At 42.2% G+C, this 11,584-nt stretch overlaps 2 protein-coding genes across 2 annotated transcripts; both read right to left on the bottom strand.

Annotated features, from left to right (window-relative positions):
* Window positions 1-1,979: 1,979 nt before the first annotated feature.
* LOC139188621 (uncharacterized) lies at window positions 1,980-2,926 on the bottom strand. Its single transcript, XM_070806248.1, has 2 exons — window positions 2,337-2,926; window positions 1,980-2,115 (listed from the first exon to the last, which is right to left on the bottom strand). Exons 1-2 carry the CDS (start codon window positions 2,924-2,926, stop codon window positions 1,980-1,982), a joined length of 726 nt encoding a protein of 241 aa, XP_070662349.1.
* Window positions 2,927-5,964: 3,038 nt separating this feature from the next.
* Window positions 5,965-6,303, bottom strand: LOC139188620 (uncharacterized). Its single transcript, XM_070806247.1, has one exon. It carries the CDS (start codon window positions 6,301-6,303, stop codon window positions 5,965-5,967), a length of 339 nt encoding a protein of 112 aa, XP_070662348.1.
* Window positions 6,304-11,584: the final 5,281 nt, after the last annotated feature.

The raw sequence follows: 11,584 nt of genomic DNA, 5'->3' as shown, positions 1-11,584 counted from the left end.
GACGAGCACACAGCTCCCCGAGAGGTTGACGCCGATTGATACTTTTCTATCAGGCTTCTGCTTCACTGGCGGACTTGTCGGGCAAGGCTGAAAGAGAAGGACAAAATTAACTTTGAAAGGTGCCTTTGTAGGGCTTTAGGTGTAGGCCTTGAGGCTCACAATCAAGATTAACTTTTAAGTGCTCAGGCGTGCCACTGCCATCTTCGGCATGGCAGATGTAAAACGGATGTTGAATTTTAATTGTATATATACCCAAGAGACCATTTTAGTTATGACAGGTGCCTTTGTAGGGCCTTAGGTGTAGGCCTTGAGGCTTCCTGTTGATAACTAACTTAGTATTTGAATATATACATATGGTTCGTTTCATTGGTTATATAAATCTTATAACCATTATACTTCTGATTACCTGAACTCGAAGGACAGAATGAACTCAAATAGGTGCCTTTGTGGGGCCTTAGATAGGCCTTGAGGCTTCCCATCAGAATTCCTTCTATATTTATCGTTTTAGCCCGAAGGACAAAATGAATCCAAATAGGTGCCCTTGTGGGGCCTTAGAGATAGGCATTGAGGCTTCCTATCAGAATTCATTCTATACTCAACGTTCTATGGTAATCATAATATAATAGAAATAAAACTAGGTGATAGATCGATTACTTGCGCCCCAAGTAACTTCGGACTTCTTGTTTATCAAAGCTTGTCGTGGATGGGTTAAGTCCACATAAGGTTTTTTTTTATGCCTTGAGGCCAAGGACTTTTGAATGATCAAATCTTACATGCCCGAGGGTTTAGAACTTAGATCTGGTTTGAACTGTGAAGACATGTTCAAATCGGATTCAAGTGCTGAGAGAATCTTTTAATAGCCATATTACTAGAAATAACTTGAATACAACTTGTAGTATACAACATATTGCTAGGCTAATGAATGAAAAGACAAAAACAAAGAGGGTCGGGCAAGGTTGATCGTCTTGCAACTTCCTATCTTTGTGGTTTATCAAGGGGGTTGAGAGTTTTTAGAAAAGGGGTAGGGAGATGAGTTTACAAAAGAAATCGATACTACGGCGGGTTCTTGACCAGGTAGCAGAGCTATTACAAAGGTTTATCCCTAGAAGGATGAAGGCTTGGGCTGACTACAGCTTCGTTTTGAAGGTAAATCTGGTTTTGAGCAGAGTTTGTGCTTGTATTTGTTTAGTTGTTTGAGTGTCTTTAACTTTGATTCCTCTCTCCTTTTTTATAGACGCTTTGACTCGATCTCCTGTAGCAACAATCTTGCCCGAATGCGGTTTGAAGGATAGTGACTCATCAGCTATTTACTTGGACTGCCACTGTAAAGTACTTTTGGGCTGATTAGCTGGCAGGTCTATACTACTTAACCCTTGGGTGGGTGAGCAAGTGGTGTAAATGATCTGCACCTAGTCGGGAAAGGCCATTTCTGCCTTCTGGATTTGGGCTGGTCTCCGGGCTTTCCTCTTCTTTGTTGGGCCAACTCCCTTCGTAGCCCAAAGTTTAAGTTTTAACCCAAACAGTACCCCCTTCAATCAATATTCAGACTGGAATTCCAGGCGCCAGTATTGATTGAATATCCGCATGCTTGTATACCTGCTCTTGGAACTCGTGTTTTCCTAGATAGGATGCCTATGATCCTGCGTCTCTTGCTCTTCTCACGACCTTTGGGTTATCCTCTGAGGTCTTTATAAATTCAGGCTTGAATTTTCCTTTGTCTAGCCAACAAACTTCCTGCAGTCTTCGCGTTTATCAATCTTGAATACCTCTGCCTTCTTAGTTTTCTTCCCAAAACTGAAAAAATGAGTTCTTCAAGATTGAAGTGGGGTTTCCTAAAACTCCATTTTCGTGAGAAAAAGAGTTTTCATCAGATAACTACTATCCCCAACACCTTTGGTCAAACACCCCGCTATCCCTAACACCCTTGGTCAGGCGGTTTCCTCATGATGACTTGCCTTCCTGCTTGTCGTCATGATAAATCAGGCTTCACCATCACACATGATGATGATTCTGCCTGGGGACCCTCTACCAAGCTTATCTTGGCCGCACAACCCGATCACCTGATCGGATTCTTTCCATGAAGACATCGGAAAACCAGCTGAGACGCCATTACACCTGGAAGGAGTCGAATGCATCACATCGGAATTAAATTGAATTTGTTTGTAAATTTCATCAATTTGTCGAAATGAAATAAACATGATCTTATCCATCCTGTGTCTTTTTGCATTCTTGAATGATTGATGAATGTACACTGCACTTTAACATCTTGAAACCTACTTTATTTTGCATCCTCTTCAATATAACAATCTCTAATATCCCATAATGTAGGACAATACTTTTTCAAGAATTTAACATTAATGGGATGTTTCTGCCAATTCCCTTCGAGGTTCGCCAAGTAATATTCCCCTTTGTCCAAAACTTGACTAATCATGAAAGGACCTTCCCATGTCGGGCTCCATTTTCCAAAGCCCCTAAGCTGAGCTCCCAAAGGAAGGACCGTCTTCCACACCAAATCTCCTTCCTTGAATGACTTTACTTTCACCCTTTTGTTATAAGCTCGGGCAACAGCTTTCTTTCCTTCCTGAATCTGGTTCAGGGCTTCAATTTGGGCTACGTCTAAGTCTTCAATCCCTTGACACATGGCTTCGACATACTCTTTGCTATGTAACCCAAAATGATTTTGAATTCTGACAGAACTTACATTGATCTCCATGGGAAGCACTGTATCTTGCCCAAAAGTTAAAGCATAAGGAGTTGTCCCTGTTCCTGCCCTTTTTGAAGTTCTGTATGCCCACAAAGTATTCCCCAGCTTTTCATGCCACCTTTCCGGACTATCTATTACCATTCTTTTGATAATGTTTACCAAAATCTTGTTGGATTCTGCCTGGCCATTTGACTGCGGGTAGTAAGGACTGGACTGGATCATCTTTATTTTGTATTTGCTTGCAAATTCTTCAACTTCTTTTGAAATAAAAGATGGCCCGCAATCCGTCACTATGGTTTCGGGCACCCCAAATCTATACAGGATCTTGGTCTCAATAAAATTTTTGACCGCAGCTGAGGTTATAGACTTCACTGCCGAGGCTTATACCCATTTGGTAAAGTAATCCGTTGCTACAATTATGAAGGTGTGCCCTTTGCTAGAAGCTGGGTAGATCTGCCCGATAAAGTCCATTGCCCATCCTCTGAAGGGCCAAGGCTTGACCACTAGATTTAAAGGTACTGAAGTTACATGTTGGAGAGGACCATGCCTTTGACATTCTTCACACCATCGGGCATAGGACTTGCAATCTTTTTCCATGTCGGGCCAAAAATAACCATATCGCCTAAGTAACCACCTCATCTTTGTCCCTGCCTGATGTGCTCCACATACTGTTTCATGTACTTCGGCCATCACTCTCATGGATTCCTCTTAGCCTAAGCATTTCAATAATAATCCGTCTGGAGTCTTCCTTAGTAGGTCTTTCGCCTATAAGACATACTTAGTTGCTTGCTGTCTATTCTTCTTGCTGGTGGGTGAAGAGGGATCGTTCAAATGATGGATGATGGGCGATCTCCAATCTTCTATCTCAGTTTCCTGAACCATTACATCCAGGCTGAATCCTCTTTCCAAAATAGAAGGAAGATTTCTTCTTTGAATCTCGACATCCAACCCATATTTTCTTTCCTGTATTGGCATGCCAGAAGCTAATTGCGCCATCTCGTTGGCTGCTAGGTTGGCTCCTCTGGGAACATGACTAACCGATATTTCAAAACTCCAATAACTTAGCAATTGTGTGGCTGCCAAGTAATATCCGGCCATGGTAATATGTCTGCACTTGAACTCCCCATTTAGTTGGTTTATTACCAATTCTGAATCACCAAACACCTCTACCTCTGTTGCCCCCAGATCCATTAAGATTTCCAAACCAATTATTAAGGCCTCATACTCTACCCGGTTATTGGTATTCCCTTGATAATCTAGAAGAAATGAGTAATAATGATGAACTCCTTGAGGGTTGATAATTACAATTCCAGCTCCTGCAGCCTTCTGAGTGTAAGAGCCATCAAAATATAACTTCCAAGGAGTAATCCACAGGCTAGCCACTCTTCTTATCTCCTGCTGGATCCACTCATCCTTACCCGAGATCCCCTGACTTGGCGGAATCCAAACACTCGTAACTTCCAGGGTTCCCGGGATATTGATTATTTCATTTTGAGATTCTTAATGCTCCGCCAAGAAGTCAGCAATTGCTTGGCCTTTGACTGCCCTTTGGGGAACATACTGAAAGCTGAATTCAAATAATGCTAGAATCCACTTCCTAATCCTTCCTGTCAACATTGGCTTTGACAACATGTACTTTATCACATTTGTTTTGGCAATGATGTGCACGTGACAAGGTAACATGTAATGCCTCAGCTTATTGGCAGTGAAATACAAAGCTAAGCACAATCTCTCCACCGGGGAATATCTCGTTTCTACCTCGGTCAGAATTCTACTGAGGTAGTAAACTGCCTGCTCTTTTCCTCCTTCATTATTTTGAGCTAGCAAACTCCCGATTGATTTATTTGAAGCGGAAATATATAGCTTTAAGGGTTTTCCCCTTTGAGGTGGTACCAACATTGGCGGAGAGGATAAATAAGTTTTGATACTATCGAAAGCCTCTTGGTGCAGTGGTCCCCACTCAAAATTCTCCTTATCCTTCAGTCTTAGTAAAGGAGTCAGCGGCTGGATCTTGCCTGCTAGATTGGCAATGAATCTTCTTAGGAAATTAATCTTACCCAGCAGCCTCTGGAGTTGCACTTTGTTGGTGGGTGAAGGCGACTCCATTATTGCCCGCGCTTTATTTTTATCCACTTCTACACCTCTTTGATGAACCAGGAATCCCAAGAAGTTGCCCGTTCTCACCCCAAACGCACACTTCTTTGGATTCATCTTCAATTTGTGGATCCTCATTCTTGTGAACGCCTGCCTGAGGTCTATCAGATGCTGTTCTTCTGTCTTGGATTTCACCACGATGTCATCAATATACACCTCCATATTATGGCCAATCAGATCGTGAAAGATGGCATTCATTGCCCTTTGGTAGGTTGGGCCAGCATTCTTGAGCCCGAATGGCATGACCAGATATTCATAAGCCCCCACATGCCCAGGGCATCTAAAAGCTGTTTTATGTATATCCTCATGAGCCATCTTTATCTAATTATACCCGGCATTTCCATCCATAAAAGATAAGACTTTGTGTTTTGCTACTGCATCTATGGATAGATCTGCCATGGGCATGGGATACTCATATTTAGGTGTAGCGCCATTAATATTTCTGTAGTCAACACAACATCGTACTTCTTTTGTTATAGCTTTTAAAACAGGTACAATATTGGCTAACCATTCCACATATTTGGCTGGCCTGATAAATCCGGCTTTTACTAGCCTCTCAATTTCTTCTTTGACCTTCTCTTCTATCTCCTTCGACATCCTTCGTGGTGCTTGCTTAACCGGCTTATATCCTTCCTTGATGGGCATTTTGTGTTCCACCAAGGTTGCATCTAAACCTGGCATCTCATTGTAATGCCACGCAAAGCAATCTCTGAATTCTTGCAAGAGACAGATAATTTTTGCCCGAGCCTCGCTTTCCAATAAACCACTGATTTGAATTGGTCTTGAATCCTCCTTTGTTCCTAGCTCAATAACTTCCAAAGGATCTTGGACCTCTGGTGGTGGTTTATCAGGTTCTGCATATAAAAATTCGACCATCTCTGAGCTTTCGGGCAAGTCATCTGGTCCATCTAGGTCATACATGCACTCGGCCATTTGAATGGCCCTTTCCAATTCTTCTCGACAAGATTCCTCTTTGCTTTCATCTTGGCCGTGGGAAGAAATGGCCGTGATTCGGCCTCTACCATCTCCCAAAAGCTTGGCCCTTCTGCACTTGCCTCATGATAAATAGCTACTTGTTGATGTAGAGTGGAGGGTATAGTAAAACTTTAATGGATCCAATCTCTTCCGAGTAAGGCTCCATAGGCGGAGGTGTAGTCCACTACAAAGAATGCCAACATGATCTGTTTAGACCCCAAATCTACTTCCAAAGGCAGTATCCTATGAGTCTTGGTGATAGCGCCTGAGAAACTAGAAACAGTGAGGTCTGTAGGAATAAGATCCTCTGTACCTCTCCCCAACCATTTCATTTGTTTGGCTGGTAAGACGTTAACAACCGCTCCTCCATCAATGAGAACTCTTTTGAAAGGCACTCCTTCCACATGGGCTGTAACGTAGATGGGTTTCAGATGATTGGCAAGTGAAATACTCGGGCGGCTGAACACCATCTTGTATGTATAGAACCTTGAAGGACCATCCTTGGGAGCTTCAGATGATTCAGCTTCCCCCGATTCTCATTCTTCAGCTACCTTTACGCTGACATGAGCCATCATTGGCTCAGTTGTCACATAATCTCCTTCCATGGTGGCGGGCTGATTTGGTTGGGCACTAAACATGGTGGATAGCACATACGCCATGTTTATATGAAAGTTGCTGGGCTCCGGCAGCTCTTCTTTCTTGCTCCCAATCTGGTCCATGAACTCATCCAACCACGCTATCGCATCTGGTGCCCCCTCTAGTTGATTCACACCTGAATATGGTGTTTGCTTTGGAACTTCCCCGAAGGGATCCACTGATGATAGAGAAGGTTGTTTTCTCTCAGGTGAAACAGTTCCAAAACAAATAGGCTGTTCTGGCTTCCATCGGGGGGTTGGCACCATCACCATATCCTCTTGAGTTCTCCTCATGATTCTATATTTCCCAGGGTGTAGGCTTTGTGGCACATGGTTTCCTTCGCCCTCCGTCTTGCTATGCCATTTCCACCTCCTTCTTAATCCTACAGCGGAGCTGACTACTCCCCCCAGATGATGTTTTCTCCAACTTTTGATTTTTGGAGGCTTGCGACGTCGCAGGGGTTTTTAAGGAATTCATGTAGGCTTTGTGTTGCCTTTGAACCCTTCTGACCATGGAGGCTCCCATTTGCTTAACGGGCTATCCATTCTTCCCAACCACATACCATTTTCGCCCAAGGCGGGCAAGATTATCTTTTTTGACAGGGTTTGTTATCATGTCACTCCTCCTGACCTCTCTTCCCATATGGCCGTACTGAGAGTGCTCTACACCCTTCTCTTTCGGCTTCTTGGCATCTTTATCTTCTGCCTCTTCAGAAACTTCATGGTTGCGAAATATTTTTGATAAAGCTTTTGGTTGAGAATCACCTCCTAGCCGCTGAAAGACACTTCGAGAGGTATCCCTTCCTGGAATTCGCCGAGCTTTTTCTTGTGCCTCTTTTCTCTTTTCTTCTTCATTCCTCCTGATCAGTTCATGATCTATGAGGGCTCCTGTGGGCGGTATTTCGAGCTCACACTCGCATTGGCACTTACTGCACAGCACCATCCCCTTGATTATGGCGGCTCTTGGATATTCGGGCAAGTTAACCACCCATTTTATGGGTTTGTCAACCAACCTTCTTTCTTCTTCTCTTGTGACCTTCTTTTTTCCCTTCTCTGCCCAGGCCATACTAATCATATTTATAGGGGCATCTGAGAAGGGCTTCGTATGTTTATCTATCACCGCTACTTCTTCTGGTTGGCTGATTTTATGTCCCCCTTATCATCTTTCTCCCCAGGGTGACGTAAAGATATAGGGCTAGGTGGTCTTAGAATCGGGTCATCTTCCTTCCTGGAGCCTGCGGAGGCGTTCTCCAGTCTTTGTAGCATATGCAACAAAGCAGTTTGCAAATCTTCTGACCCCTTTGACATGTATGTTTGATCAAAGATGTCCCACCGAGCGTGCCAAAACTATGTTCGTGGCAGGAATTTCCGTCGGGGATATTTTCTGGCCGACGAGCACACAGCTCCCCGAGAGGTTGACGCCGGTTGATACTTTTCTACCAGGCTTCTGCTTCACTGGCGGACTTGTCGGGCAAGGCCTGTCGGGCAAGGCTTGTCGGGCAAGGCTGAAAGAGAAGGACATAATTAACTTTGAAATGTGCCTTTGTAGGGCCTTAGGTGTAGGCCTTGAGGCTCACAATCAAGATTAACTTTTAAGTGCTCAGGCGTGCCATTGCCATCTTCGGCATGGCAGATGTAAAACGGATGTTGAATTTTAATTGTATATATACCCAAGAGACCATTTTAGTTATGACAGGTGCCTTTGTAGGGCCTTAGGTGTAGGCCTTGAGGCTTCTTGTTGATAACTAACTTAGTATTTGAATATATACATATGGTTCGTTTCATTGGTTATATAAATCTTATAACCATTATACTTCTGATTACCTGAACCCGAAGGACATAATGAACTCAAATAGGTGCCTTTGTGGGGCTTAGATAGGCCTTGAGGCTTCCCATCAGAATTCTTTCTATACTTATCGTTCTAGCTCGAAGGACAAAATGAATCCAAATAGGTGCCTTTATGGGGCCTTAGAGATAGGCCTTAAGGCTTCCTATCAGAATTTATTCTATACTCAACGTTCTATGGTAATCATAATATAATAGAAATAAAACTAGGTGATAGATCGATTACTTGCGCCCCAAGTAACTTCGGACTTCTTGTTTATCAAAGCTTGTCGTGGATGGGTTAAGTCCACATAAGGTTTTTTTTTATGCCTTGAGGCCAAGGACTTTTGAATGATCAAATCTTACATGCCCGAGGGTTTAGAACTTAGATCTGGTTTGAACTGTGAAGACATGTTCAAATCGGATTCAAGTGCTGAGAGAATCTTTTAATAGCCATATTACTAGAAATAACTTGAATACAACTTGTAGTATACAACATATTGCTAGGCTAATGAATGAAAAGACAAAAACAAAGAGGGTCGGGCAAGGTTGATCGTCTTGCAACTTCCTATCTTTGTGGTTTATCAAGGGGGTTGAGAGTTTTTAGAAAAGGGGTAGGGAGATGAGTTTACAAAAGAAATCGATACTACGGCGAGTTCTTGACCAGGTAGCAGAGCTATTACAAAGGTTTATCCCGAGAAGGATGAAGGCTTGGGCTGACTACAGCTTCGTTTTGAAGGCAAATCTGGTTTTGAGCAGAGTTTGTGCTTGTATTTGTTTGGTTGTTTGAGTGTCTTTAACTTTGATTCCTCTCTCCTCTTTTATAGACACTTTGACTCGATCTCCTGTAGCAACAATCTTGCCCGAATGCGGTTTGAAGGATAGTGACTCATCAGCTATTTACTTGTACTGCCACTGTAAAGTACTTTTGGGCTGATTAGCTGGCAGGCCTATACTACTTGGCCCTTGGGTAGGTAAGCAAGTGGTGCAAATGATCTGCACCTAGTTAGGAAAGGCCCTTTCTGCCTTCTGGATTTGGGCTGGTCTCCGGGCTTTCCTTTTATTTGTTGGGCCAACTCCCTTCGTAGCCCAAAGTTTAAGTTTTAACCCAAACATAGTCTATGCAGGTTTCAAATTTTTTGCGAAGTAAGGCAGCATGAAGGTGGCTGGTAAAAGTTTTGCGGGTGTCCTCACATCTGAAACTAATAAACACATCATACTTTTCTCGAAGAGGGGGGGTATCAACATCATCATCGTTATCATCAACAGCAGCATCAGCAGCACCAGAAGAAGAAGTCGAGGAAGAAAATGTCAATGATCAGCACATGTACAACAGAAAGCAAAGAGCAAAGAGCTAATTTGAACTACTTATTGAACCTGTGCAAAAAGTTACAAACACGCCAGGAGGACAAAAAGTGAAAATTAAAAAGAAACTTTGTCCAAAGCACTTTCTGCAAGGTATCTTTCAATAAAATATAGGCACAAACGAGGATCCAAGGAAAATCAGCAGAGATTAAACCCAAAAGAAAACGAAAAAAAAATATAAAGACGAAATTGCTAAAGCACTTTGGGGCGGAAACTACGTGCATTCAAACGGAAAAATAGGTTATAATATACCACTAGTGGAGGACTTCGAAAAAAGTGATCCAGCAAAATCATCGAAGTAAAAAAAAAAATACATAAAAATATAAAGGCGAAATTGCTAAAGCACTTTCGGCGTAGAATTTGTGTGCATTCAAAAGGGAAGAAAGAATGGTGAAATTGCTAAAGCACTTTCGGGTTATAATTACCCCTAGTGGAGGAAAGGTGAAATTCAAATGACCATCCAACCTCCTCCTCCTGATGCGAGGAAGTTTCCTAGTTCTAGTGGACGACTTCTACCTTATACAACAATCTAAACAATACATTGTTTTATAAAGGTGATCACATACACACGTTAAATTCTCTCAAATTCTTCGGGTCCCATTTATATTCAATTGTTAAATTCAACAATATGTGCCATACATTTATATATCTTAGAATTTTTCAAAGTCGGCCAATATATAGTTAACATAATGAATGTGCAACAATCAAATTCAATGGTCATATTCTAGCAAGAAAATGTTTTATACGTATACTAGCCTCTTGCTACACCTACAGGCCTACACATGTGGCAATTGGATCCTGTTTTACTTTTTTTATTTTTCATTTTACTTATTTTAGATATTACTAGATGTTTAGCCAGCGCGTTGCCGCCAGAATGTCAACCGGATTAGAGTAAGTGCAAGCCCATTGTATGCTTAGGTGGCTTGTTGGAGTTGTGCAAAGAGCTGCAATACTTCAGCTGATAAATTGATAATGCCTCTGGTCTGTTCTTTCGCAAGTTGATCCTACAAACAAAAGCACAGAGGAAACTCAAAGAATACTATTTCAGTGTACCCACATACCACTTAAAGCACACACATGATATGCTCAAATAATGCATGTGACCATGAAATCCCGCTAAAAATATTTAAATCAAATACAAAATCGATGATCAAAAGTATAACTAACATAAATAGGACAACAGTTCATGAACCTGTTAATGTCAAGTTTTATGAATTGCTGCCAATGCCAGGTTTATTATAACCTTCAAGAACCTGTCCTAAAGCATCCAAAAAGATGGAGTTGCTTTGAGACCATCAACAGAGAGAGGAAGGCCATTGAGAAATGTATTCCTTAAGACCTGTCTCCAGAACTAAGACGTCATACTCTTCATCCATGGCAATCCAGCAGAGAAACCAAATGAACATAGCTTAATTTACAAACTTAAGAGCCTTCTGGTACATAAACCCAAATGCACCATCATATCTGCATGCTCGAGTAAGCGAAAGACTAGAAGACCGAAAGAAGGGGGTTAAGTACCAGTTTCAATTGCGTCAGGATCCTCATAAATCTGGTTCTGGAATGAGGATGGTCCAACACTCTCGTAGTGACCATACTTGTCATCCTTCACCCAGTCTGCTGCGTAGCACTGCACCAGCTCCTTCAGATGTTGCTGCTGCTCCAAATTCTCCTAAACTACAAAAACTCAATTCACCAAATAACCAAAAAAGTACCCACTTTTGAATTCTTACCCTGAAAAATCAAACTCATAGAAACATAAACCTACATCCATTGCTTTGCCAGTAAACTAAAGGTCGTACCCAGTGCACAAGGCTCCCGCTTTACGCAGGGTCTGGGAGAGGTGAATGTCGGCTAGCCCAAATAATTGCATTTTCAAATTTATAATTCTTGGATTCCTTGAGCCCAAATAATTGTCTTCTTCCTTTTG

This window comes from Malus domestica, chromosome 10 (genome assembly GCF_042453785.1).
Source record: "Malus domestica chromosome 10, GDT2T_hap1".
In the NCBI taxonomy this organism is placed as follows: Eukaryota; Viridiplantae; Streptophyta; class Magnoliopsida; order Rosales; family Rosaceae; genus Malus; species Malus domestica.
Note: the sequence above shows the minus strand (reverse complement) of the source record. Positions and strands in the feature narration are given on the sequence as shown.

Excerpts from the sequence above, each read along its gene's own strand:
- LOC139188621 (XM_070806248.1), bottom strand. The coding sequence starts at position 2,926 with ATGATCCAGTCCAGTCCTTACTACCCGCAGTCAAATGGCCAGGCAGAA. Across the intron at positions 2,116-2,336 it reads AATGTTAAATTCTTGAAAAA|GTGTAATGGCGTCTCAGCTG; the intron begins GTATTGTCCTAC and ends GACTCCTTCCAG.
- LOC139188620 (XM_070806247.1), bottom strand. The coding sequence starts at position 6,303 with ATGGTGTTCAGCCGCCCGAGTATTTCACTTGCCAATCATCTGAAACCC.